The following is a 25,294-nucleotide window of genomic DNA, read 5'->3' as shown; positions in this document are numbered from 1 at the left end:
GCACATAACTGATAACCTTTAAAGGGGTGGTTTTAGATGAAAGATGGGGATGATATTCAAATTAAGGATAAAGAAATAAATGACAAATAAGCTAGTAACAAATACTTTTTACAAATGTTGAAGGTGAAGAGAAGACAGGAAATAAGGAAAGCAGGCAGCAGGAGCAATCTCCTTCACTCTAGACAATAGCTAAAATGTTTGTGAGCAGAAGGAAGCTGGGACAGAAAAAGAGATGAAATGATGACAGTAAGTTAAGTGAATAATCTGGTGGAAAGCTGGAGGAGATAAGGGTTAGGGTTAACTTTGAAGAAGTGGGACTTGCTTGTTTTCTGAGATTTAATGTCTGTGTGAAGGTAAATGGAAAAAAAAATTGAGGTAGAAAAGAGTTAATGCTGGGAAAACATAAAAGATGACTTCCAACTGAGTAGCCAGTAGGCAAAGTTAACAACTGAGAGAGACTAGAGTAAAATCTTTAATGAACAAGGTTTAAATAGATGATGTAGGTAAAAATAAAAAGTATTTAAGAATAAAGGAAACCCTGGCGGCGTAGTGGTTAAGTGCTATGGCTGCTAACCAAGAGGTCGGCAGTTCCAATCTACCAGGTGCTCCTTGGAAACTCTATGGGACAGTTCTACTCTGTCCTATAGGGTCGCTACGACTCGGAATTGACTCGACGGCAGTGGGTTTATTTAAGAATAAAAGATAGAACCCAATCAAAATTAATGATTATGAATTCAGAGGTGACTGAACTAAGCACAATTTGGTAAGTCTGTAACTGAGTATATATTAAGTTCAAAAAGGGGAAGATGATCAAGTCTCACCTTGGCCTTTATGCCAGACGAGCATGACCAAAGATGTAAAGACTTCTAGTACAAAAACCAAGTAGCATTCAAAACAGCTGACCCTGAGGGTGAGGTTCACTATGAAGTTAGATGGGTGGTGGTAAAATGGAAAAAGGAGTCAAAGTCCTGAAAGTCATGGGGTAACAGGAATTCAAAATGAAACAGTAGTATATATGAGGAGATAAAAATGGGGCTGTGGTAAGGAAGGGGGTATAATGACTTAGAGGTGGACATGTAACTGCTGGAACTAAGTAAGTCGAGCTACCATGAAGGTAGGCTAACCATCAAGAAGAAACAAAATGAAATCAAACGGTGAGCCAGATGCAGAAACCAGCAAGATGGGAGAATCCTTGAAAGTGGTAGCTGATTATGACCAGAAGGTAACAGTTCATGTCATGATCTGCAAGAAAATCACCTTTATTAGTTCTACCTTCATTCTAATTGTTTAAAAAAGGAACAACCTCACTTGAACAATCAACTTGTCAGTTTTATCTGAACAACTTTTGGCTATTTAAAAAAAATAAAAAAGTCCATCGTGAAAGAATAAACTATGTCCCTACTAATGAAATCCAAATGAAGGTAATATGGGCTCTGAAGCCGTGCCCTAGCACAGAATAGACGGTAGATGTTCAATTAATATAAGGTGGAGTAATTGAAGAAGGAATTTCAACGGTGAAATCATGACTACAAGTTTCTCATTTTACTGAGTGAATACAAGGATTGGTGGTTAGACAAATGAACTGATGGACGGATGGATAGACAGACAAACAGATGGACTAGAGATAAAGAGAAATGGCCACAATAAACTTCCTAACATCACTGAAAATCCTGGAACCTCTCAAAGTGATTGTTTTGAAGAGAATAACATTCATGAGATTACATGTATTTGGTGAATATGCTCAAAACATTTAAAATTTTGTTTGAAAATAATCAGTTTGGAAGACCTATGGGGAAAAAAAATTCCTGTAGAAAAACTACTTCCCTAACAAGCCTGTCCTAATTTTACTAGTCTAACTGTTCTTGCAATTTCAGTTCCAGTAATCTCATGAGTTACTACGCTGGGAAGTAGTACTGGGAAATATCCTAGAAGTTTTCTATTGCTATGTCCTTTCAGTTTCCTGAAGAGAAGAACTAGGTTCTAACAGGGTGACTCTGAGCCCTAACTTTAACTGGCAGTTTTGCATGTTCAACTCATCTTACCTCATCATGTGATTTACATAGGCTTTGCTACAGCTAGTGTTGTATCTGCAAACACTGCAGTGGACATACGTAGGGAAGTGGTTTGCAAAATCTTTTATTTCGGAACAACATTCAATGCAGTTGTAAACTCCCCGACGATACCTTATGGAGACATAAAGAAAATGATAAAAATGTATTTTAACACAAAAATGATAAGGAAGGATCTTCTTACTGTTCTATTAATTAAAGCCAAGGTGTTTAACTCAGGATCTTTAAACAGAGACTTATAATTTGAAAATTGGGTATGAAACAACAAGCTAGAGTAAATATAAAAAATCTATCAGTTAATGTTAAGAAGGGATGGGATTAACCAAACCAAACACAAGATATAAGCACAAACTACATATACCAGTGCAACAGATGAAGATTACAGAATAACACAGTAATTCAAGTGCTGCTCAGCAGGGGTGAAAAGTACAGCTGAGAGAGACTATGATTTTTTAATTTTTATTGCTTGGCCTTTGTGCCCGAGAAGTGACACTGTGTAAGTTTACAACAGAGTTCTATGATGGGGTAAATTTATATTAAATAAAGTTTTTAAACTTAAGATCAAATTAGTATTTTTTTATTAACTGCTTGGCCTTTGTGCCAAGTAAGTGACATTGTGTAAATGTATAACAGAGTTCTGTGACAGGGTAAATTTATATTAAATAAAGTTTTTAAGTTTAAGATTAAATTAGTCCTAAAACAATTGTATATCAGGATTAAAAGATATTACCTTAAGTTCCTCAATGCTGTATTGACTTTACTTTTTTTATTGCTACCAGTCAGTGTGTTTTGCTTCTTTTGCACATTTGAGATTTTTGGTTTGCATTTAGATTTACTTCCATTAGGCTTACTTGCATTAGGTTTACTTGCATTGGGTTTAGCTGCATTAGGTTTATTTGTATTAGATTTTATAGGACTTTTAGCAGTTATATTTTTAGTCCTTGGAGGTGAAAGCTGAAGGGTAGAAGTGCTTGCACTAATGGAAGGTGTAGGTAAAGATCCTGATTGAAGAGGTCCAACTGAAGCTCGAATAGTAACCTACAAAAGTGAAGACAATATTTGCTTTAGAAAATTAATCATTACTTTAATATTAAAAATATCACTGTAATACAAAAAGTTAAATATCGAGTGTTCTGAAAATACCAGATACAAACTAAAATTAGTTAAGTCTTCCATTTATTTTACATCTTCACACCAATTAAATTAGGCTTGACATTTATTCATTGCTGTTTAATACTACAGTTGTATACTGGTATCAGTTATCTGTTAACACAAGAAATTAATGGACAATTAGGGGTTAACACAAATTATATGCATATCAAAAGAGCACAATTCTATAGCTATTTTTATGCTCACAAATACAGAGGTTAAAATTTAAATCTCAAAACCTGGAAAATAACTCTAGAAAGTCTGCATTATCCTTTAGTAACTATAAAACAAACAGATCTACAGTAAACGTGATGTCTTCCCAGGGTTCCTCAGCAGAATTTATGCTTACAAAGGTTATGGGAGAGGTTACATCAATTCATCATACAGCACGGAGTGTTTAATAATATTCAGAATTTCCTTAAAGGGAATTAATATAAAATTTGTTATTTAGTATTCAGAAAGAGAAAATGTTTGATTATATCTGCTGGTTAACAACGGAAAACACAACTGCCCACCAACATTCTCAATAATCATTTGACTGTATCTCAGGAGCAGCCTCTGAGGAACTCCTTCCTATGAAATACATGTGCTTTAGAATTTTTTTAGAATCATACAAAAGCACTGGACTAGGAATGAAAAGACCGGAGGATGAATCTCATACTACCTCTTCCCAGCCATGTGACCTATGTATGAGTAAGTAACTTATCCTCTCTAAGTCTCCTCCTTATGATATGGAGACAATATAGGTTTTATCTACCTCATTGGACTGAGGTATGCATTAAATAATAGACTGTATGAAAAAGCACACTGAAAGCCTAATTGTAAAGTGCCATAAAACATTTAGTATCATCATTAATAGTATTATCATCGTCAAGAAGGGAAGACAGGAGAAGGCTGCACTGCTTACATTAGCGTTCTGTATGACTAGTCCCAGCATGGAACGAATGCATTGCAGGGAAGGATACTGGACAGCTTCTCTCGCTCTAGGTCTTCAGAGCATGCTTTATACTGTTTAGTTAAGTCAAATAACAGACATACCCACATTCAAAGGTAAGTACCCAAAGCCAAATATAAATGTTTTGGGGATTATTTCACTTTGGATAATCCATGCCTCTGTTTCCCTCCAATGGAGCAAAGATTCAAGAGCTGACTGTATATGAAGAAGTCAGAGAAAACAGATGTACATAAGGCAAACAGGGAAAAGAAAATTACAATCATCAGTATGCACTCAGACATGTGTTTGCTCACTTAAAACACAATGCTATCCAGCCGGCGAACTTGCTTCTCTGAGAGCAGACTCAGTAATATCAACTTCAACAAACATCTGAGAACCTATGGCATTCTAGGCATACCTACGGCATACCAATAATGGGGATTCGAAGATAAATAAAACATGGTTCTTGATCTCAAATCCCTTACAGTCTAGCAGATAAAACAGACATATACACTGCCAACTGGAATAGCTCAAAAACAGCCTGTATGATACCTACTAGCTCAGACAACAGCTCATCTAGGTGCACTTTTTACAAAGGAGTACCACTCCAACATACGACACACACTGAGCACACAACAATGGGCACAAGTTATTTCTTTCAAAGCTTAAGAATAGTAGAACCTAAAATGGTAGGTTAAGAATGGTAAAAGCCTAACAAGTCATAATAACAATCACAAGTCAACTTTTAAAATATTATATTCAATAAATAAACCAGGCAGGAGTTAATTTCTATTGCCATACAAAAAATTAAAATACAACAAATTTAACACTCACTTTTGTTCCAGGAGGCAACCCTTCTAGCTGTTTAGGTTTCATGAATGTTCGATGGTGCTGAGTCTTATGGTCCATTTTCTCCTTGCATGTCAGAAACTGCAGTCTGCATTTTGTGCAACGATGTATTCCTTTTTTCTGTTTAGAAAACGAAAGAAGGGGAAATTTTTCTACAACTACAAATCTTGTGACTTGAAACTGCTCTCAATTCGAAAGATACCTAAATAATTCTAAAACCAGTATTTTGACCTTTCCCATCATAAATAATAGCAAAGTATTATTTCATTCATTTCTAAAAACACTGCCTGCATTAATATTTGGGTTTCGAAATGATGTATTACATCTAGGAATTGAACATTGTCAGTAGGTTCTAATGAAAGTTCTATCAATTGTGAGATAGAACAGATGCACCTACCGTTCCCTCAGCTGGACTCAAGTCGTGGACATCTCTCTCATGCGTATATGCATCTCCGTGTGCTAAGAGTGATGACAATATATTACAATTTTTTCCTCTTGTTTCTTGCCTTCAAGTTGGCCCCCAATTTGTGGTGACCCCAGGTACAATGGAATGAAATGTTGCCTGCTTCTGCACCATCCCCATGACTGGTTGTGTACTGGACTGTTGGGATTCATATGGTTTTTATTGGGTGGTTTTTAGAAGTAGATCACCAGGCCTGTCTTCCTAGGCCATCTTAGTGTGGAAGCCCCTCTAAAATCTGTTCAGCATCACAGCAACCTGCAAGCCTCCACTGACAGATGGGGGTGGCTGTGCATGAGGTACGTTGGCTGGGAATCAAACCTGGGTCTCCCACACGGAAGGAGAGAATTCTACCACTGAACCACCAACATCTCACTAGTACATTTTTAACATGACATTTAACCAAAGAAACAACGATCTGTTTGAAGAGGTCAGAAATGACTGTGTTAAACTTTCTGACAAGCACATTATATTGTTTGGGAGGTTGGAGAGCTTTTCAAGGCTAATTCTGATTACACCTACTCCATACACTTATCGACTACTGCCTTTCGCATTACGACATTCTCATTATCCGCCTTTTGCATTTACGACAATAGTAACAAATCTACAAACAGATTCTTTTGCTTATTAACGAGGCAGTAGGCATGGTAGCAATGGCTGGGGAGCATCACCTCTCTTGAGGAGGGTCTCCAAATGGCCTCTGGGAAGCTAGGCTGTGCTGCTCCATGCCCTGAGCCTCCGTGACTCGCCAGGCCCAGAAGGCAGAGTAGGCTCCTAGATCATGAACACAGGGCTTGCACGGGTGGGAGTGGAGCCCTGGAAGTAGGAAGGTGAAGCAGTTAAGCCATGGACGCTCCAGTCACACAGCCCGGTTTTATCCAGCTTTGTCTCCTCCAAGCCTCCTGCTTTGCAGAGGAATAATCCATAACTGGACTCATCACAGTGATGAGCACATCAGTAAATCTTAGCTGTTATTACTTCTATGATCATATTTTCTTTAAAAAAAAAAAAAAAAATCTGACCAATGGATGGTGTGAAAAGATTAAAAAAAAAAACTTTGATTTTTTTCCTGACGCCAACTTTCCCATGATGACCTGGTCTTTGGAACTTAACCATGTCAGTAAGTGAGGTGTGGGTGTGTATCTCATTTCCGCCATGAGATCTAACTCCAGTGTGAAATCTAACTCTGTGGCAGAGCAGCAAAAACTTGGCTCTGAAGTCAAATTTTAACTTCACAATTTATTAGATAATGTGACACTGGCTATGTTACTTCTCTAAAGCTTTGTTTCCTCATCTATAAAGGTGACATAAAAATATACCTGCTTTGTAGGGTGGTTGTGAGGATTAAACACAATAATGATAATAATACATGTGAAGCAACAATGGCTGCCATAAGGTAAGTGATTAGTATACAGTGACTGCCTATCATTCTTATGAAAGAAGAACATCTAATGAACATAATTAGAACAGATGAAATCGCTTTCATCATTCCTTAAAAGTCATACAAACTGGGGGTTAGTTCTAAAATCAACTAAAGACATAATAATATAATCTTTATTAAGGAAAAGTTACAACTGAAATCTTCAAAGATAATAAAATGATCAGTACTACCCAAAGCAATCTACAAATATAATGCAATCCCAATCCAAATTCTAACAACATTCTTTAATGAGATGGAAAAACTAATCAACTTCATATGGAAAGTAAAGACCCCCAGATAAGCAAAGCATTACTGAAGAAGATGAACAAAGTAGGAGGCTTCACACTCCCAATCTCAGAACCTATTAACTATACAGCCACGGTAGTAAAAAAGCCAGCTAGTGGTACGACAGACACATAGACGAAGGGAACAGAACTGAGAACCCAGCAGTAAATCCATCCACCTATGGACAGCTGAAACAAGATTCGCACCTCACACCATACACAAAAGCTAACTCAAAGTGGATCAGACACCTAAATATAAAACCTAAGACTATAAAGATCATGGAAGATAAGTCAGGGACAACACTAGGGGCCCTAATATACGGCATATATAGAATACCAAACATAACTAAAAATGCACAAATGTCAGAAAATAAACTAGATAGCTGGGAGCTCCTAAAAATTAAACATTTATGCTCAACAAGAGGCTTTGCCAAGAGTAAAAAGAACCTACAGACTAGGAAACAATTTTTGGCTACAATATATCCAACAAGGGTTTAATCTCTAAAATTCATAGAAAACTTCAACACCTCAACAACAGAAAGACAAACAATCCAATTAAAAAACGGGCAAAGGACATGAACAGACAATTCACCAAAGAAGACATTCAGGTGGCTAACAAATATAGGCACCTCTCAATCATTAGCTGTTAGAGAGATGCAAACCACAGCTATGATGAAATACTATCTCGTCCTGGCAATAATGGCACTGATTTAAAAAAAAAGAGAGACAATAACAAGTGCTGAAGAGGTTGTGGGGAGATTAAAACTCTTATGCACAGCTGATGGGAATGTAAAATGATACAACCACTATGGTAAATGGTATAACGTTTTCCTTAAAAAACCTATAAATAAAATTACCATATGATCCAGCAATCCCACTCCTAGGTAGGTATACATCCTAGAGAAATAAGACCTGCTAACACAAACAGACATATGCATACCCATGTTCACTGCAGCATCATTCGCAATAGCAAAGATGGAAACAAGCTAAATACCCATCAATGGATGAATGGATAAACAAACTGTGATACATACACACAATGGAATACTATGCAATGACAAAGAGTAATGATGAATTCATGAAACATCTCACAACATGAATGGATCTGGAAGTCAAACCCCTGAGTGAAATGAGTCAATCACAAAAGGACAAATATTTAATGAGACCACTATCGTAAAAAGTCAAGAATAGGTTTATACACAGAAAGAAACATTCTTTGATGGTCAGCAGGGCTGGGAAAGAGGGAGAATCACTAACTAGATAGCAGAGACAAGCATTAATTCTGGTGAAGAGAAAGTCTGTACACAATATGGGGGAAGCGAGCACAGCGTGACCAAGGCAAAGGAAAACAATGAGAGGCATTCAAGAATAACAGACAACTACAGTAAACACTGTGACATGTACAGTCCTGCAGCAACAGGAATAACAAAGAATTCTGAGTAGACACACAGGCTAATACACCAAACCACCAAATCCATTGCTGTCAAGTTGATTCTGACTCACAGCGACCCTACAGGACAGAGCAGAACTGCCCCATAGTTTCCAAAGAGCAGCTGGTGGATTTGAACGGCTGACCTCTTGATTAGCTGCCTGAGCTGTTAACCACTGCGCCACCAGGGCTCCACAGGCTCATACGTATGTGAAATGGGTGAGGGAGGTCATATGAGAGCACACTCATCTACATATATAGGCATGCTTGAGAAAACTTCTAGACACATACTTGTAAATGCTGCATGTACACTCATAATAGAGCACAAAGGGGCACAGTTATAGAAACTACTTAGACATCCTACTTAGACACCGGGACTGAAATACTAGATTTGAAGGCTAAAGACCACAGTCTCAGGAGACACCTAAGTCACCTGGTAAAACACTTCATAAAGACAATGTTCTACATCCTAGCCTGGTGAGTAGCACCTGGGGTCTTAAAAGCTTATGAGCAGCCACCTAAAAAGCCAACTATTGATTGGTTTCTTCCTGCCTGGAGCAAAGGAGAACAAAGAAAACTGAAGTCTCAAGGAAGCAATTAGTCCAAAGGACTAATGGTCCACATGAACCTCAGCCTCCGCTAACCTGAAACCAGAAGAACTAGATGGTGCCCAGCTACCACTTCTTACCGCAAGAAAAGGTACTGCAATAGAAGGTCCTGGTTAGAATGGGTAAAAATATAGAACAAAATTCAAACTAAAAAAAAAAAGAAAAGACCAGATTTATTGGTTTGAAAGAGGCTGTAGGAACCCCCAAGACTACTGCCCTAAGACAACTTTAAACTCAAGACACCGCTGGAGGCCACCTTTCAGCCAAACAATAGACGGGCCTATAAAATAAACAGTAACACTCATAAAGAACGTGCGCCTTAGAAAAATTAACTATATGAGACCAAAAAGGCAACATTTGCCAAAAACCAAAGATGAGAGGGCAGAGAGGGACAGGGAAACCGGACTAACAGAAACAAACCCAGGGAGGAAACGGGGAGAGTGCTGACACACTGTGGGGATTGCAACCAACATCATGGAACAATTTCTGCAAGAGTCACTGCTTGGAAACTAATTTGCCATGTAACTTTCAACTAAAGCACAATAAAATGTTAAAAAGAAAAAGTATAAAATGAGCTACAGATGTGACAATTCTTATTGTCTAATGTCACACTGCCAATGTCATTGCAATTACCAGTTTATAATTTCTGTTCAGCTACAGTTTTCTAAGCCAACTTAAAAAACCAGTTGCTGTGGAGTCGACTTCAGCTCGTGGCAACTGCATGTGTGTCAGAGTACAACTGTGCTCCGCAAGGTTTTCAGTGACTGATTTTTAGAAGTAGACTGCCAGCCCTTTCTTCTGAGGCACTTCTGGGTGGGCTTGAACCTCCAACCTCTCGGTTAGTAGCCAAGCGCATTACTGTTTGCACCATCCAGTCTTCTGTAAATAATTAAGCCAACTGTAAATACCCTGAAGGATGCCTGATGATCCTTCTTATTACTAGATCATTCCCCCGTTCCTGCTGGCTGATACTTCCTACGTACTCTAAACAAACAAAAAATAAAACTGGGTCTCCACAGCAAGTGAAACACACAGCTCAGGGTATGAAGGCTGACTATAGACCACGCAGCCCACACAGTGGACCCACACATGTCTCTCATACTTGTCTTTCTCCCCACATCCACGCCTTACCCTGAGCTTAGCAAAGCACAGGAGAAAGAGCATGTTTGTAAAAGTCCCATAATACAACAGTCAGCTCCTGCTTTATATACTTCTTTTTCCCTTTCAAAATTACGGGTTAAAGATGAAATACAGAATATCAAGAAGAGTGTTTTCCACACTCTGTTCCTCAAGAAATGTTAATAGGTATTGTGCAAATAAAGGGTTCCATGATCAAATCAGTTTGGCCAACAACACATACTATAACCCTTCCTTGGAGATTTATAGTGTTCATTAGCCTATTAAATGCTCTGAGGAATCCTGTTCTAAAAACAATTAAAACTGTTATAATTCTGTAAATCCAGAGCCTTTACCAAATTTATCAGAAACACACATAGGCAAATGCCCACCGAAACCTGGTGGAATATTTGTGGGGAAACCTTGGAACAGAAAGATCTTGTGAAGCTTCTCAAGGATGGGCGGCATTCCCATCCCAACAGAGGTGACCCCAAAATTATTCAGAAATTTGACTTTTTATGAGTTTTTCTAATAAGCCAGCACAGTTGATTTCATGATTGCCTAATGACTGGAACTGAAAGAAATGCGTGCACAAGAGCTGAATAAACTGGTGTGCTGATTTAACCATTAATAAGAGAATGTATGGAGCTGATTCATGAAGTGGCAAAACTTGATGATGAGAGTCAAACCAAAAAAAACCAAACCTGTTGCCCTCAAGTCAGCTCCGAGTCATTGCAACCCCACAGGACAGAGTAGAATTGCCCCCAGAGGATTTTCAAGGCTATAATCTTTAGGGAAGCAGACTGCCACATCTTTCTCTCACAGAGCGGCTAGTGGGTTCGAACTGCCAACCTTTTGGTTAGCAGCCAAGTGCTTAACCACTGTGCCACCAGGGTCTCTTGACTGCAAGATCAGATTTAGTAAATCCACTGACTTGGTTTTGGCAAAGGCACTGTTTCACCAAAGTTTTCAGCTCAAACAAAGGATGGCTTAATTGTTTCTGGAGAAGAACCAGTGAGCCTAATAAGAGGGTTCCAGGGAAGGGGACAAGTGCTAACACTGCAGTCCTAGAAATTATGCGGCATAACTGGCAGAAGTCATCCAGGAAACAAGTTATAATCTAAGTACTGCTCTCTGGCAGACTTCACATGTCTAGCAATAGGTATAATTACTCTTTCCTTTGCCACTGGCAGCTATAAAAGACCACTCTGGTCAATGGTGAAAGCAACATGTCTTCTCACAGTAATAATGGAGCTAGAAAGTGGAAACAGAGTTTGAAGAAAGAGGAAAACAAGATTACCTTCCACAATGTAAACTCATCTTGTCCTCTGCTCTTCCTAACTACCTTCAAATTTATTCCCATACCTACCCTGGGGCCTGGAATCTTCTGGATATTCCACTTATCTTCCCCTTTTTTTCTTCTCAACCCTAGGGTTCCTATTTCTAGCTATCTTTCAGAATGTTCATTATCTACAAGCTTTACCATCAACAGAAATCAAGTAAGGAAAAGAACTGGAAGTTTCACAAGTAATTTAGCATAAACTGAAAATGAATAATGTTATTCACAGCAGCTTTACTTTCCTTGCAGAACAAATCAAACCAATGTTCCAAGTCATAATCAGTCTTTTTGCTAAGAAACATAAACAAATAAAAACTGGTGAGTCTCACCTGGTGCTTCATGTAATGATGCATATAGGGTGTTGCAATTTTAATAACTTTGAGGCAAAAAGGACAAAGCAAGTTTTTAGTGTTTTCATGGGATGTTCTAAAATGAGCTTCGACATCAGAAAACGATGAAGATCTGTAATTGCAAACCTAGAATATGAAGAAGGTTTCGTTTAGCTTGAAAATATTATGTAACTGATATGCAATTACGAAACAGCAATGATGGGTCATTTGTTTAGAAGGGCATTATGTATTATTAATTCAGCTCTGATGTCTACACAACCAAGAAACCCATTACTATAAGCACCAAATACAATCCTTGAGACAGAAAAGTTACCTTTCAAAGTTTAGGGATGCTTCCCAGAACGTAACTAAACTTCCTTCTTTTATTCAGATCTATCAGCTCTTGTACTGACTTAAATTTTCAAGCTCTAACAATTCTTTTTCTATCAAGTTTTTTCTGTTTTATAAAACACAGTGTTCTCTTTTAAATTTTAAATGGCCTTCAGGCTACAGTAGTGGCAATTTGTCCTTATCTTGCTTTCTTATTCCTTCAAATTATGAAAACACACTAATCCCAAAGCATTTGGTTGGGTGCTCTATAACTACCAGCATCTCCTGTTTCCCTGGTATACCTGCATTCTTCCCTATCTGGTATGATAAATCCATGTACTTGTCTTTCTCCAGCAGGGCTTTTCCTTGTCCAGTAGAAGGATCAGCAAACAGCCTGTGGACCAAACCCAGCCTGCTGCCATCCCAAGCTGCCATGCATGAGTTACACCAAACCCAGCCTGCTGCCATCCCGAGCTGCCATGCATGAGTTACACCAAACCCAGCCTGCTGCCATCCCGAGATGCCATGCATGAGTTACACCAAACCCAGCCTGCTGCCATCCCGAGCTGCCATGCATGAGTTACACCAAACCCAGCCTGCTGCCATCCCGAGCTGCCATGCATGAGTTACACCAAACCCAGCCTGCTGCCATCCCGAGATGCCATGCATGAGTTACACCAAACCCAGCCTGCTGCCATCCCGAGCTGCCATGCATGAGTTACACCAAACCCAGCCTGCTGCCATCCCGAGATGCCATGTATGAGTTAAACCAAGAGAGTTTCTACTAGCAAATTGTTCACAAGAGGGACTTCGTTATAAGTAACCGATTTTAAGCAGTTAAAAAAATTAAAAGAAGAATATTTCACGAGACATGAAATTTATACGAAATTCAGATTTCAGGGTCCACAAATAAAGTTTAATTGGAACACAGCCACATCCATTCGTTTACAGATTGTCTATGGCTGCCACTGGATTATACCAGTAGAGCTGAGCAGCCCCAACAGGGACTGACTGATGCTCATACCCTTGAATATTTACTACCTAATCATTTACAGAAAAAAATGTGCCGACCCTCATCTAACAGGTTTAAATCTCATAACCACAAAAACGAACAAATACTTTAGTACACGATAAAATGTGTGGGTACCTGGCAAATATACGGCATCTCACCAGGTTTATGATTGTCCTTCATATGTTGTAAAAGAACATGTTCTGTTTCAAATGATAATTCACAGATTTTACAAATGGCTGAAAGTGGGGAAAAAAGACATTACACTATTTTAAGATGTACACATAAAAAATTCCTTGACACATCCACATCAACAACAGTAAGAGCAGTAATGGTGGTGGTGCTGCTTACCACTTCCAAGGTTGTTAATTCTGTGCCCTGCACAGCTCTAAGCACTTACAATTATTCATTAATTCTCCTAACACTACGAGAAAGGTGCTACTCTTATCCTGGTTGTTCAAATATGAAATAAGCTGCCTGGGATCACACAGCTGTGGTAAAATGGAGATCTGGCATTTGAACCCAAGCTGTCTAGCTCCAAAATCTGTAATTTTAACTACCTGTGTTGTTACTCTTCTTATAGAAGTTAAAACGAAGGTCACTGGTTCCACATTGGAAAACCATGGAATCTGAGGTTTCTAATTGAGTTCCCCACATAAAATGCACAGGTTATGCCAAGAGAGCTTCCACAAATGGAATATTGACAAGAGGGACTTCAATTTCAGTTAACTAATTTTATTTAAAAATTTACAAAAGTTAAAACTTAACTTTTCCAATTAGCCCTCTAATTCCAAAGTCTATTTCTTATTTTTCTATCAGAATTCTTAAGGTTTTCTCTCAGTTCAGATTATCAAAATCAAAAATACTTAACAATTAAATCAATCTGTAACTTACTAGAAAACTCATGGGGCGTGTGTGTGCTTTCAATGTGGCACTGGAGCTGGAACGGTGTGGGAAACTGTCGGTAGCAGTGCTGGCAGGTGGTGTGGTTTTCCCAGCTCTCACTGCTCTGCTTCTCAAGCTCCAAATGGTGTTTCATGTGGTTCATAAACCTATAGGTGATTGTCAACAGGTGCAAAAATTCAGATTTAAAAACACAGTTGTCTCACATGGAAGTATCTTAACGTAAATCTTAAAAATTCAGTTGTATTACTCAAAATAAATCCTCCAAAGCCTTACAACCCTCTAGAAAACTGTGCACTTTAAGTAATCACTTCATTAAGTCGCTAAGTAAATAAATATCTCATCTTTGTTTTAAAATTCAATAATGTAATTAATGTGAAATATCACTAGCTCTTTATCATTATTTCAGAGTATTAAATTTTGGGGGGGGTAAAGAAAAAACAGCAGTCTTCTTTTCCATACATGAAATACTATTTACATTTTAAAATAAACCACTGAAAGGAAGAAAACTGTACCACCACCAGCAGCTACAGAGTCAGAGAGAAATCTTTTAAGGCCTCAAACATATACAATAGGTTCCAGCTGCTTAAAAGACAAATTACTGGTATTTTTACTTGTGTCTTGGTTTCTGAATGCATGTAATAGCAATTTTAATGCCTACGATTACAAGAACCTTTTGTTTTAATGATACTGGTTTACTGTTAGAACAGACTGCTCATTTTAACTTGCAAACTGTGCCCTTTGTAGGCAACGTCCATTTTTCAGTTTTACATTCTGCTATTTCAGCTTCCCTAAAAAGGCTTCTTATGAGCAGGAACTATGACCTTCAATGGCAGAGAGTGCAATATAAATGGGAATACCTATTTAAAAGAGCTTACTGAAGCTTTTTTGCTCAATTTGAAAGTAAAGTTATTCAATCAAAACAACAATTTTTCGACTAGGTCAACTATTAACAATAATTCATTGAGTCCCTAAAGGAAACAATCTTGAAACTAAGTGATAATGTCTTCAGTATGGATATCAATCACTAAAAAGCTTAAAACATTTGTCTTTTTCAGATACCTACGCTACTATTCTTTAGAGCTGATTATGGCACACCTTAAAATATCTTTTTCCCTCCTGTAGTTTTAACACAAAAACCTAAAGAGAATCCTACCAGTAGCCAGTTGCCATCGAGCTGATTCGAACTCAAGGTGACCCCACGTGTGTCAGGATAGAACTGTGCTCCATAGGGTTTTCAATAGCTAATTTTTCAGAAATGACTGCCAGGCCTTTCTTCTGAGGTCCCTCTGGGTGGACTCAAACCTCCAACCTTTCAATTAGCAGCCAAGCACGTTAACCATTTGCACCGCCCAGAGAGTCCATAGAAAATCCTAGTCTTGGCTAAATATTTACATACAGAGAAAAGATCATGAGCCATTAAACTTAAGAGCTCACAACTTTTAACCTAAAATATACCTGTATAAAACAATCTCATCCAACTAGCTATCTCTCAGTTATTATATGCGTCCCTTAGGAGGTTATACTTCTCAAACAAGTAGATGGAAATTGGGGAGGAAAAAAACAAAGCAAATCTCTTGGAAGGATGCTCACAAAACAAAAGAATGCTGTATTTGGTGACAATCAGTGTAGGAAAAAAACCTCACCATACCACAATTTGTTGACAAGGCAGAGTGGAAATCTTGGGCTATCAGTTTCTTACCGTCCTCTAAAACCATCAGTTTGCCATCCTAGTTTTCACTGTGAAGGTAATATATTATTTAACAAATATAATGGCTTTGGTTATCTAGTGTTTACCATTAAGGTTACATTGACTAAATAATCAATCTTTCCAAAAGTGCTCAATTTCTAGATGTTATCAAACACAGTTTGCTTAAAATTTCCAGATATTCTGATACTCTAGAAATATGTAACCAGTCTTCTGAAATAATAATAAAAAAGGAAATTATTTTCATGTTTAATATCAAATGAGCTAATCTTAAAGGAAAAGTTAAAAAGACTGCGGAAATAACTTCTAATATCATCTGTAAAACATTTATGTATAAATCAGTGAACCACTTTTCTGCGCCATTAATGTTTACTAACACAACCTTCTGATGTGATTTTATATTTTACTATTAAAATGGTAAGAATATGGAAAAGGTGTCAGAGTTCTATTATAACAGCGTTTCAGCGTTATATGCCAAAGCACAATTTCCTTTCTTTTAAGCTACTGGGACCATTAGCTATCGACAGCTGTTAAGGCTTGATAAAAACCCTGTGCCATCGAGTTGATTCTGACTCACAGAGGTAAAGAAATGTGACAACTCACATAAAATATGTAGAAGCACTCTGAAAACTATAAAGCACCACCCTAGACATAATATTCATAATTGTTAAAGGTTTATATTATGGTGTATTTCAGTGTTCTTCTATGTACTTCCTTTTGGCCCCAAGAACTCACAGTAAAATAAAAAAAAGGTTAAGCCCCAAAGTAACCTATAGATGCTTAAGAATGTTAATTACAAATGATAGTTATCAAGGGTAAACATAAAAAGACCTATGTATGTGTGTGTGTATATATGTACATATATATCTGTATATCCCAGCTAACTACAGTACAGCGATGCCTGCAACTATGAAATTCATCAAGAAAATCAGATAGCTTGAAGGAAGGATGCTGTTGTTAGCTGCTGTCAAGTCAATTCACTCATGTGTTATAGAGCAGAACTGCTCCATAGGGTTTTCTTGGCTGTAATTTTAACAGAAGCAGATTGCCAGGCCTATCTTCCACGGCACTACTGGATGAAGAAAATCAGACAGTTCTATGGAAGGATAAATAGGCAGTAAGACAAGTACAGTAAAAATGTTAATGACAGAATCAAGATGGTAAGTATGAAAAGTTATTTATGTAAAATATTCTCAACTTTGCTGAATATTTGAAAATTTTTACAATAAAATTGTAGAAAAATAACCTTATCCAATACAAATGTCAGGCCATATAACCACTGAAAAATATCAATCGATATGTCATATTTCTTTGTCCTTGTTACCAGCTCACCTAGGAGGATTGTTACAAAATATGCCACATTACTTCAAGATTACAAAGTACCAGTTCCTAAAATTTAAAGCATACATGTACATGGCCTGAAAAAATTCCATGGAATTAAAGCTCCACCTTTTAAATGTGTTAAATTTTAAAAATCAAAGCAGGCATGTTTCCTAGAACTGGTACTTCTCTAAAAAAGATTACCAGAAAAGATCACTTTCTGTACAAGGTAAATGATCTAAAAACTATAAATATGAATTGAAAGAATTAAAAGGTAGGTAAGATTAGTATGGAGAAGGTCAAACTGGATAAAACGTAAAGAAATTTTTTTTTGGTGAAGAAATTTCAAAAGAAACTAGAAAAAAAAAAAAAAAACCTCATGAAAATTCCTAGATCACTGATAATACACAGAAAAGAAGTTAATTTTCCCTTAAGTTAAAATAAGCTTTGTTCTTTCTGAAGCTCCCTGAAAGAAAGTAGACTCATGAGTCAAAATTCTAAAATACAAGAAAGGATAAAAGCTTTTCAACAAGAGAATCAGCCTTTGTTCTTAGTAGAAAATGTTAAAATCGCTTACGTAGGACAGCACAAGATAAAAGATACAGCATTTATATCTACCGCATTCTAACTTTCAAATAGAAATAAAAACAAGTATTTACATACCTAATATTATTTTTAAGAACTTTCAAGCAACTGAAGCATTTAAAGGTTGTGTGAGTCTTCTGTTCTTCCTGGACATCTCCTTCATGTTTTCCATAATAAAAGTCATTAACTAACATGATCAATTTTCCTTTCTCTGAATCAATAGTCTTATTTTTATTTGTTGTACTTGAAAAATCTGTTTTAGCCAGTCCCAAAAAGTTATTTATCATGTCTGGACAACAATACTGAAAGAGAAAAAAGTAGAAGTCTTATTTATCTCTTGAAAAGTTAGATGATTCAGTGTTTACAACTAAGGCCAGACCATGTTAACTATGCTCGGTAATGTATCTGGAAAAATATTCACCAAAAAGTTGTGGTGAATACATATACTCTAAAAAATTCAAACAATATACGCCTATCATTGTAATAAAACAACAACAGCAACAAAAACTAATTCAAAAAGAAAGAAAAAACCTTAAGACCAGGACTGGCTATAGATCTAGCAACTTTTTCCTCACAATTTACCCTTTCAGACATAAATATTTAATAAAAATGTATTCCTTAGCCAAAACCATTCACTCAGGTCCATGTCAAGATACAGAAAGGAAATGTAGTTTTATATGCCATTATGTATATGTTTAATTATCAAATTTCATAAAGCCTAGTTGAAAGTGGACTTTGTGCAGAGCTGACCTGACATTCTCCAGACTCAAGGTGCTAGAAAATACATGGGCCACAAAGAAAGATGCATCCTATTGAAAATGTCAACAGTTACATCTTGAAATCTAGAATGCCTAAATATTTGAAGGGGAAGTTTACCTCTTGACGAAAATCAAGATGCCATGTAAACTGGTTTTAATGTAGAATACTTTCTTATATGAGCCTTTTTTCCCAACAAGATATAACTAATTCACTTACTATACATAATTTTCAGTTGTTGGATATCTCAGGACAATCTGATGAAGATACACGCATCAGAAACACCAGAAGTGCTTGTTGAAATGCCAATTCCTGGGCTCCACTTCAGGCCAATGTCTAGAGGTAAGGCCCAGGACCATATTTTTAAGAAGCCACCTAGGTAATTCTTTTACAACTTAAACCAATTAATTTAAACTCTTCCTAAATGTGTCGTTAAATAAATTAGTAGCAATGTAAGTTTGACCATCTAAACACAACTCTATTCCATTTGCAAGAAAACAGTATCTACTTCTCTCTGCCACATACAAAACGCTAGCTCACTAGTGAAACTTTCTGTATTACATGGGTCTGCTTTGATCCTAGCACACCTATACTATTTCCTCCAAGGCTGTTTTACACTTTGCTTTTGACAATTCTGAAATCTACAAGGGAAAAAAAGCACAAAAGGAAATTCTAAAATAGATCCAAAAGAAAGAAAAAATAAATATTGAATAAAAATGGGGCTCCCGAAAGTCCCGTAACTTGTGTTTAGGAGTTAAGACTGCACCTATGAGCTAAATTAAGATAAATACACTAGTTCTCTAATATGATCCTCTGTAGCCTACACACAGTTAAAACTGAAACCACAACAAAAAAGACAGATGAGAAGGATTTGGTTATTTACGCTCTAGATTCTTCCTGAGATACAGCATTTAAGAGCACAAACTTAGCAAAGTTAGGCCATTTCTAAAGACTTTTCCTAGGCTAAGTTCCTTCTAAAAAATGCAATTTTTAACTTTAAGGAAAAATGGAGAAAGAAGAATGGCTCCAGGAAATCCCCCAGCACTATCAGAAAAATGCCTGAAAACACATCTGACTACCAGTGATGTGGATCAGCAGCGTCATTCTGACAGACAGAACAACCCATTTTATCTGCAGCTTTCCCACAGGAAAGATTTCAAACAACGCGGAAAAAATTATAACATGCAAAAATTATGTAATATAGAATAGGCCCTCTAAGTAGGCATGTGAATAATTTTACGCATCCAAATGTTAAATCTGGCTTTCAGACATCAGAAGTCACTCTGAGTCCTATTTGGGACTTGGTTCTTTTCTGATGGCCATGAGTACAGTGGAGTGTGCTGCAAGGTTTATATTCTCCAGGAATGTCTAAGTTGGTACATCTATGAAGGTTAAAGCCTCCTCTAAAATACCCACAAATTATCCATTCGTGCAACCCAGGGGTCTTTATGATACACAAAATAGATGATCAATTTCTTGCTGTTCTTCCATGTTCTTTCTTATCACAGGAAAGTTAAAAAAAAAAAAAAAAGATCATATTTTAAAAATAAGAACATTCACACCTCATTCACAGTACCTTTAAAACAATATGCCGGATCCCGATAACAGAGCTAAATAATAAACCACTGACGACCAGGAATAAAGAGCAAGGCATAGTGAGCTAGGGTGGGGGTGTTTATTAACAAACAGAAAGAGAGCAAAATATCCTACGGAGAATTTGGGCAAGAAAGCAACTTAAAGGATGAAAACTAAGCTTAAATTTAAGGTTTTATAAAAGGACAAAATAAGCTACGGAGGTCATGGCTGAACTATGGTACAAGATCAACTGGTCATCTTTCATTCAGCCCAAGTAGTTCCCTTTTGGTTGTAGCCATTGACTACAACCCTTGGTTTCCCCTTCATTTCCCTGCCTTAGCATTCTTAGGAGATACGAAGTCCCTTTAATGGCATACACTGTAGTTCGACAAATATCCAACACTATACATGATTCTCATCTTCTCTCCTCCAAGTAGATAGTCCATGTTCTTATACTTTATTTGTAGCCTAAAAAACCAGGTAGGGATTTCAGAGCAAAGGGTGTGGGATGCTATTTTTAAATAGTAAAATAGGACTTACCATATAAACATACTACATAAATCAACACTTTTTTCTTCTTATCCTGAAATTCATTCAAAAGCCACAACAACCCAAATTCCACAAACTCAATTTTCATTGAAACTAAGAGCCAGATAAAACCCACAGACTCTACAGTATATGAAAGCACTATCAAAAATAGCCAAGATCAGGCAGAAGGCATGCAGTTGGAAGCCAACCAAGAAGTCAGAATGACCCAATAAACGACCCAATGGTTGCAGACCTTAGAAAACGCCGGCAAAAATATGCATCCTCGAGGTGACGGACACTTCCTGAAATGCAAAACTATACCCTTTTTTTGCAAACAAGAAGCAGAGTTAGGGACAGAGAAGCAGAGAAGGCAATGCTACATAAGGAATCAGACAAACAAGTCACACCTGCAGGGAGCATTCTGCCTAGTGGCAGCAAAGGCTTGTGTAAAACAGCTAGTAGGTTGATAAGACTACCTTGACAACCCATGCTTCCTGAAAGGCGCCTTGTACAAAAGAGCTGGCCAAAGAAAATCTTACTCACTCAATATTATAGGAATATACATCTAAACAAAAATACTTTAAAGATAAAGAGAAGAAAATAACAACGTAAAATTCAGACAGAAACACTCACCTAAAATATGTTGCCATGGAGCAGATGCAAATGAAAACAGCAGCCAAAATTTCTGCAACAAGTTTTAAAAACTTAATGAAGCAAGGCAAGAAGAACTAGCAAGACAGTAATAAGACGTGAAAGAACAGCAAAATGGAGGGGAAAAGTAGAGGGAAAAAAAAAAATCTGAGCAATAAAGACAAATTAGCAAAGAATACAGAGGTGAACTCAAAGCCTTGAAAACCCTACGGAGCAGTTCTACTCTGCACGCATGGAGTCGCTAGTTGGAATCAACTCAACGGCATTTAACAACAGAAACTGTAAAATAAAACATACAGAAGGTAGTAATAAGAAAAGCAAATAGTACTAAAAATCAAAAGAGAGTTAAAAACGATCAGCAAAAATAAAAAGTGTGTCAGGTAAAAAAAAAAAAAAAAACAAGTTTGTCAGGTAAAGATCTAAAAACAGATGTAAGAACTTCCTGCCCACTCCCACCCACCCCCATGTCTCCCCAAGAGCAAAACAATTGTGTAGAATATTTTAAAATACAATTCAAGAAAACTGTACCAAAATGAAGACACAAATATACAAGTTGAAAGAACTCAGTGTATGCCAGAGAAGACTGACCCAAAATTTCTAGAACCAAGTCAAGTCCTTGTAAAATTATCAAAAATAAAGAATTGTGTGGACAGCCAAGCAGAAAGGCCAAATCAACTTATAAATGGCAAAAAGTGAGGCTGGCCTCAGATTTCTCAATAGCAACATCCAATACTAGGAAATGGTAGTGACACCAACAAGATTTTGAAAGTAGTATCCAACTTATTTTTATATATGGCCAAATTGTTCCTCAGGAATAGACAACTGTCAAACAGTTCTGAACATGAAAGAACTCACAGAATGATATTCCCAGGCCCTTCTTGAGGAAATTATTAAAGGATAAGCCAAGTGAGAGATAACCAAAGAAACCATGACAAAAAGCCTGGTGGTGAACACTGAATACACTTCCTGTGGGACAGGATTAAAACAAATGTGGAGGTGTGGCTAAAAAAATCCAACATAAATATTATATGCCTTGACAATGGGAATATGATACAACCAACAAATAAAAACTACGAGCGGGGAAAAGAAAATGAATATGAGGTTGAGAAAGTTCACAGATTGTCTCACACATACTAGCAGTGCATCAAGGAGTATCTTTCAGAGCTACCAAATTAAGAAATACAGATATGAGTAAGTTTAACAGTACAAAGGTGAACACCCAGAAAGATACTATCCTGAGAGTAGAGGCAAGAACGGGTTAGAAATAGGAAATGTAAAGCTATTTAATCAGCATTAAAATAAAGAATAGTACAGAATGGCCAAAGGAACAGAATACTACTAGAATTATATAATGTTATAATTTTAAGGATAAAGACAACAAAAATGCAACTTTCCAAGAACTCTAAAGTACATACACACAAAGCAATCACACAGTGAAAGACTTTAAAAAAAAGGGGGGGGGTGGGTAACAAAAACTGTGACAGAACCAAGACCAAATAAATTTATCATATCAGTGAATATAAATGGGTTTAACTCAACCAATTTTATAAAAACAGATTTTCATATCAGATTATAAAGGAAACGACAACTTTGGTGAAAGCAAGTGGCATACCTAAATCAGAGTGATTCTGAAAAATATAAAACAAAAGGATAAACAAAGAATACCACATGCAGATAGAAACAATAAGAAAGCAAGGGCTGTGAGCCTGATGTCAAAGCAGAATTCAGGCTAGAATGCACTAACGGGAGTTGGTGTGGCTCTTCCACTCCCTCACCAACATCTGATTTTGCCAGCGTTTTGGATCTGAGGCATTCCAGTAGGCTTGTAGTATCATCTCACTGTTTTGATTTGCAATTCCCTAATGACACATGGGGTCTCCATGAGTTAGAATCAACTCTACAGCCACGGTTTTGATTCTAATGACTTAAGGTGTTGAATATTTTTTCATATGCCTACTTGTCATCATTATACTTTATCTGGTGAGGTTTCTACTCGGATCTTTACACATTTTGCAACTGAGTTGTTTTGTTGTTATTGACATTTAAGAATTCTTTGCATATTTTGGACACAAGTCCTTTATCAGATGTCTTCTGAAAATCTTTCCTCCCTCTGTGGCTTGTTTTCTTCTCTGAACAGTATCTTTTGGAAAGCAGAAGTTTTTAATTTTAATGAAATCCAACATACCATTTTTTTTTTCTTTTATAGATTGTGCTTTTGGTGCTGTATCTAAAAAGTCATCACCAAACCCAAGGTCACTCAGATTTTTCTACCGTGTTATCTTCTAAAATATATATGGTTTCACATCCTACATTTAGATTTATGATCCATTTCGAGTTAATTTTTGTGAAGTATGTAAGCTCTATGTCTAGATTCAAGGAGCCCTGATGGCACAGTGGTTAAGCACTTAGCTGCTAACTGAAAGGTTGGTGGTTTGAATTCACCAGCCACTATGTGGGAGAAAAGACCTGGCAAGCTACTCCCATAGAGATTTCAGCCTAGGAAACCCTGCTGGCAAGTTTTACTCTGTCCTATAGGGTTGCTATGAGTCAGAATCGACTCAATGGCACTAACAAGTCTACATTCATTTTTTTTTTTGCATGTGGATATCCACTTCTAGCATCATTTGCTGAAAAGACTATTCTTTCTCCCTTAAATTGCCTTTGCTCCTTTGTCGAAATCAGCTGACTATTTTTCAGTGGGTCTCTTCCTAGGTTCTCTATTCTGTTCCACTGATCTATTTCGTTTTTCACCAATGGCACACTGTCTTGATCACTGTAGCTTTATAGGAAGCCTTGAAATGCGGTAGTGTCTGTCTGCCAACTCTGTTCTTCTTAACTATTATTGACTATACCAGGTCTTCTGCCTTTCCATGTAAATCAGCTTGTCGATCATGAAATAACTTGCTGAGATTTTAACAAGGATTGTGTTGAATCTATAGATCAAGTCGTAAAGAATAAATGTCTTAATATCCATGAACATGGAATCTCTCCATTTATTTAGATCCTCTTTGATTTCTTTCATCAGAGTTTTGTAGTTATCCCCGAATACGTAATCTTGTACATATTTTGTTACATTTATACCTAAGTATTTCATTATTTTTGGTGCTGATATACATGGTGTTATGTGTTTTTAACTTCAGAACTCAACTGTTCATTGATGGCATATAGAAAAGCAATTGCATACACTCTCCAACAAGGAAAAAAATGGCAGGAACTTGGGCTTTATTCAGTTATGCCAATGAATTGGCTATAAATCAATAATAAAAAAAAATCAATCGCTAATAGCTTTGTAAGGATTAAATAATATATTTAAATCTTAGAGGTGCATCTGGCATGTGGTCTCAGATCAAGAAATTGTTAACATTGTAGCACATCTGACTTATGCTTTAAATATTTCATTGAAACAAAACATTATTTTCGTGACACAGTCATCTTCTATTTATCCATATTAACAGCAAAACATCACACACTAGGGCTAGGCCAAGATGGCAAAGCAGTCAGATACCTCCTGTGGTCCCTCTTGTAACAAAGACCCGAAAAAACAAGTGAAATCAATTATATATGACAATCTTGGAGCCCCGAACATCAAAGACAAAGTTGAGAAATCAAATTGCGTGGCGGGGGAGGGAGAGATGGTTCAGACGCAGCAAGGAGTTGCCAGAACTGACCTGGCTGGCTCTGGCACCCTGCAGGCTGGATTGGCTGAAGCATGCAGGGTGAGGCAAACAGTGGCACTCGGGTTGCGTTTTCCATATCGAGAGAGACGAGCAACAGAGAATCTGCTCAAGCCTCCAGAATCAGGAAGAAGTAGCATTCAATTGGTGAAAGACAAGTACAAACGTCTGAACTACTGAGCTGATCAAAAAAACCCTTCCCCCATTTGGGAAGTACCTCTCTCCCATTTACCTGACTTCCTCCTTGCTCTGCTCCAGGTCCTGGTCTG

General features: G+C 37.2%; 1 protein-coding gene across 11 annotated transcripts in view; it reads right to left on the bottom strand.

Annotated features, from left to right (window-relative positions):
* The window catches only part of ZNF280D (zinc finger protein 280D), a 130,883-nt gene that overhangs the window by 53,447 nt on the left and 52,142 nt on the right, over window positions 1-25,294 (bottom strand). For all 11 annotated transcript variants that reach the window (XM_064267503.1, XM_064267505.1, XM_064267507.1 and 8 more), the window contains 7 exons: window positions 17,920-18,143; window positions 14,220-14,377; window positions 13,464-13,564; window positions 11,987-12,133; window positions 4,987-5,121; window positions 2,800-3,107; window positions 2,043-2,183 (listed from right to left, as the gene is read on the bottom strand). In XM_064267503.1, coding sequence (XP_064123573.1) covers window positions 2,043-2,183; window positions 2,800-3,107; window positions 4,987-5,121; window positions 11,987-12,133; window positions 13,464-13,564; window positions 14,220-14,377; window positions 17,920-18,143 — 1,214 coding nt within the window. The remainder of the gene's footprint in view (window positions 1-2,042; window positions 2,184-2,799; window positions 3,108-4,986; window positions 5,122-11,986; window positions 12,134-13,463; window positions 13,565-14,219; window positions 14,378-17,919; window positions 18,144-25,294) is intronic.

This window comes from Loxodonta africana, chromosome 13, assembly GCF_030014295.1.
Source record: "Loxodonta africana isolate mLoxAfr1 chromosome 13, mLoxAfr1.hap2, whole genome shotgun sequence".
NCBI classification, from domain to species: Eukaryota; Metazoa; Chordata; class Mammalia; order Proboscidea; family Elephantidae; genus Loxodonta; species Loxodonta africana.
Note: the sequence above shows the minus strand (reverse complement) of the source record. Positions and strands in the feature narration are given on the sequence as shown.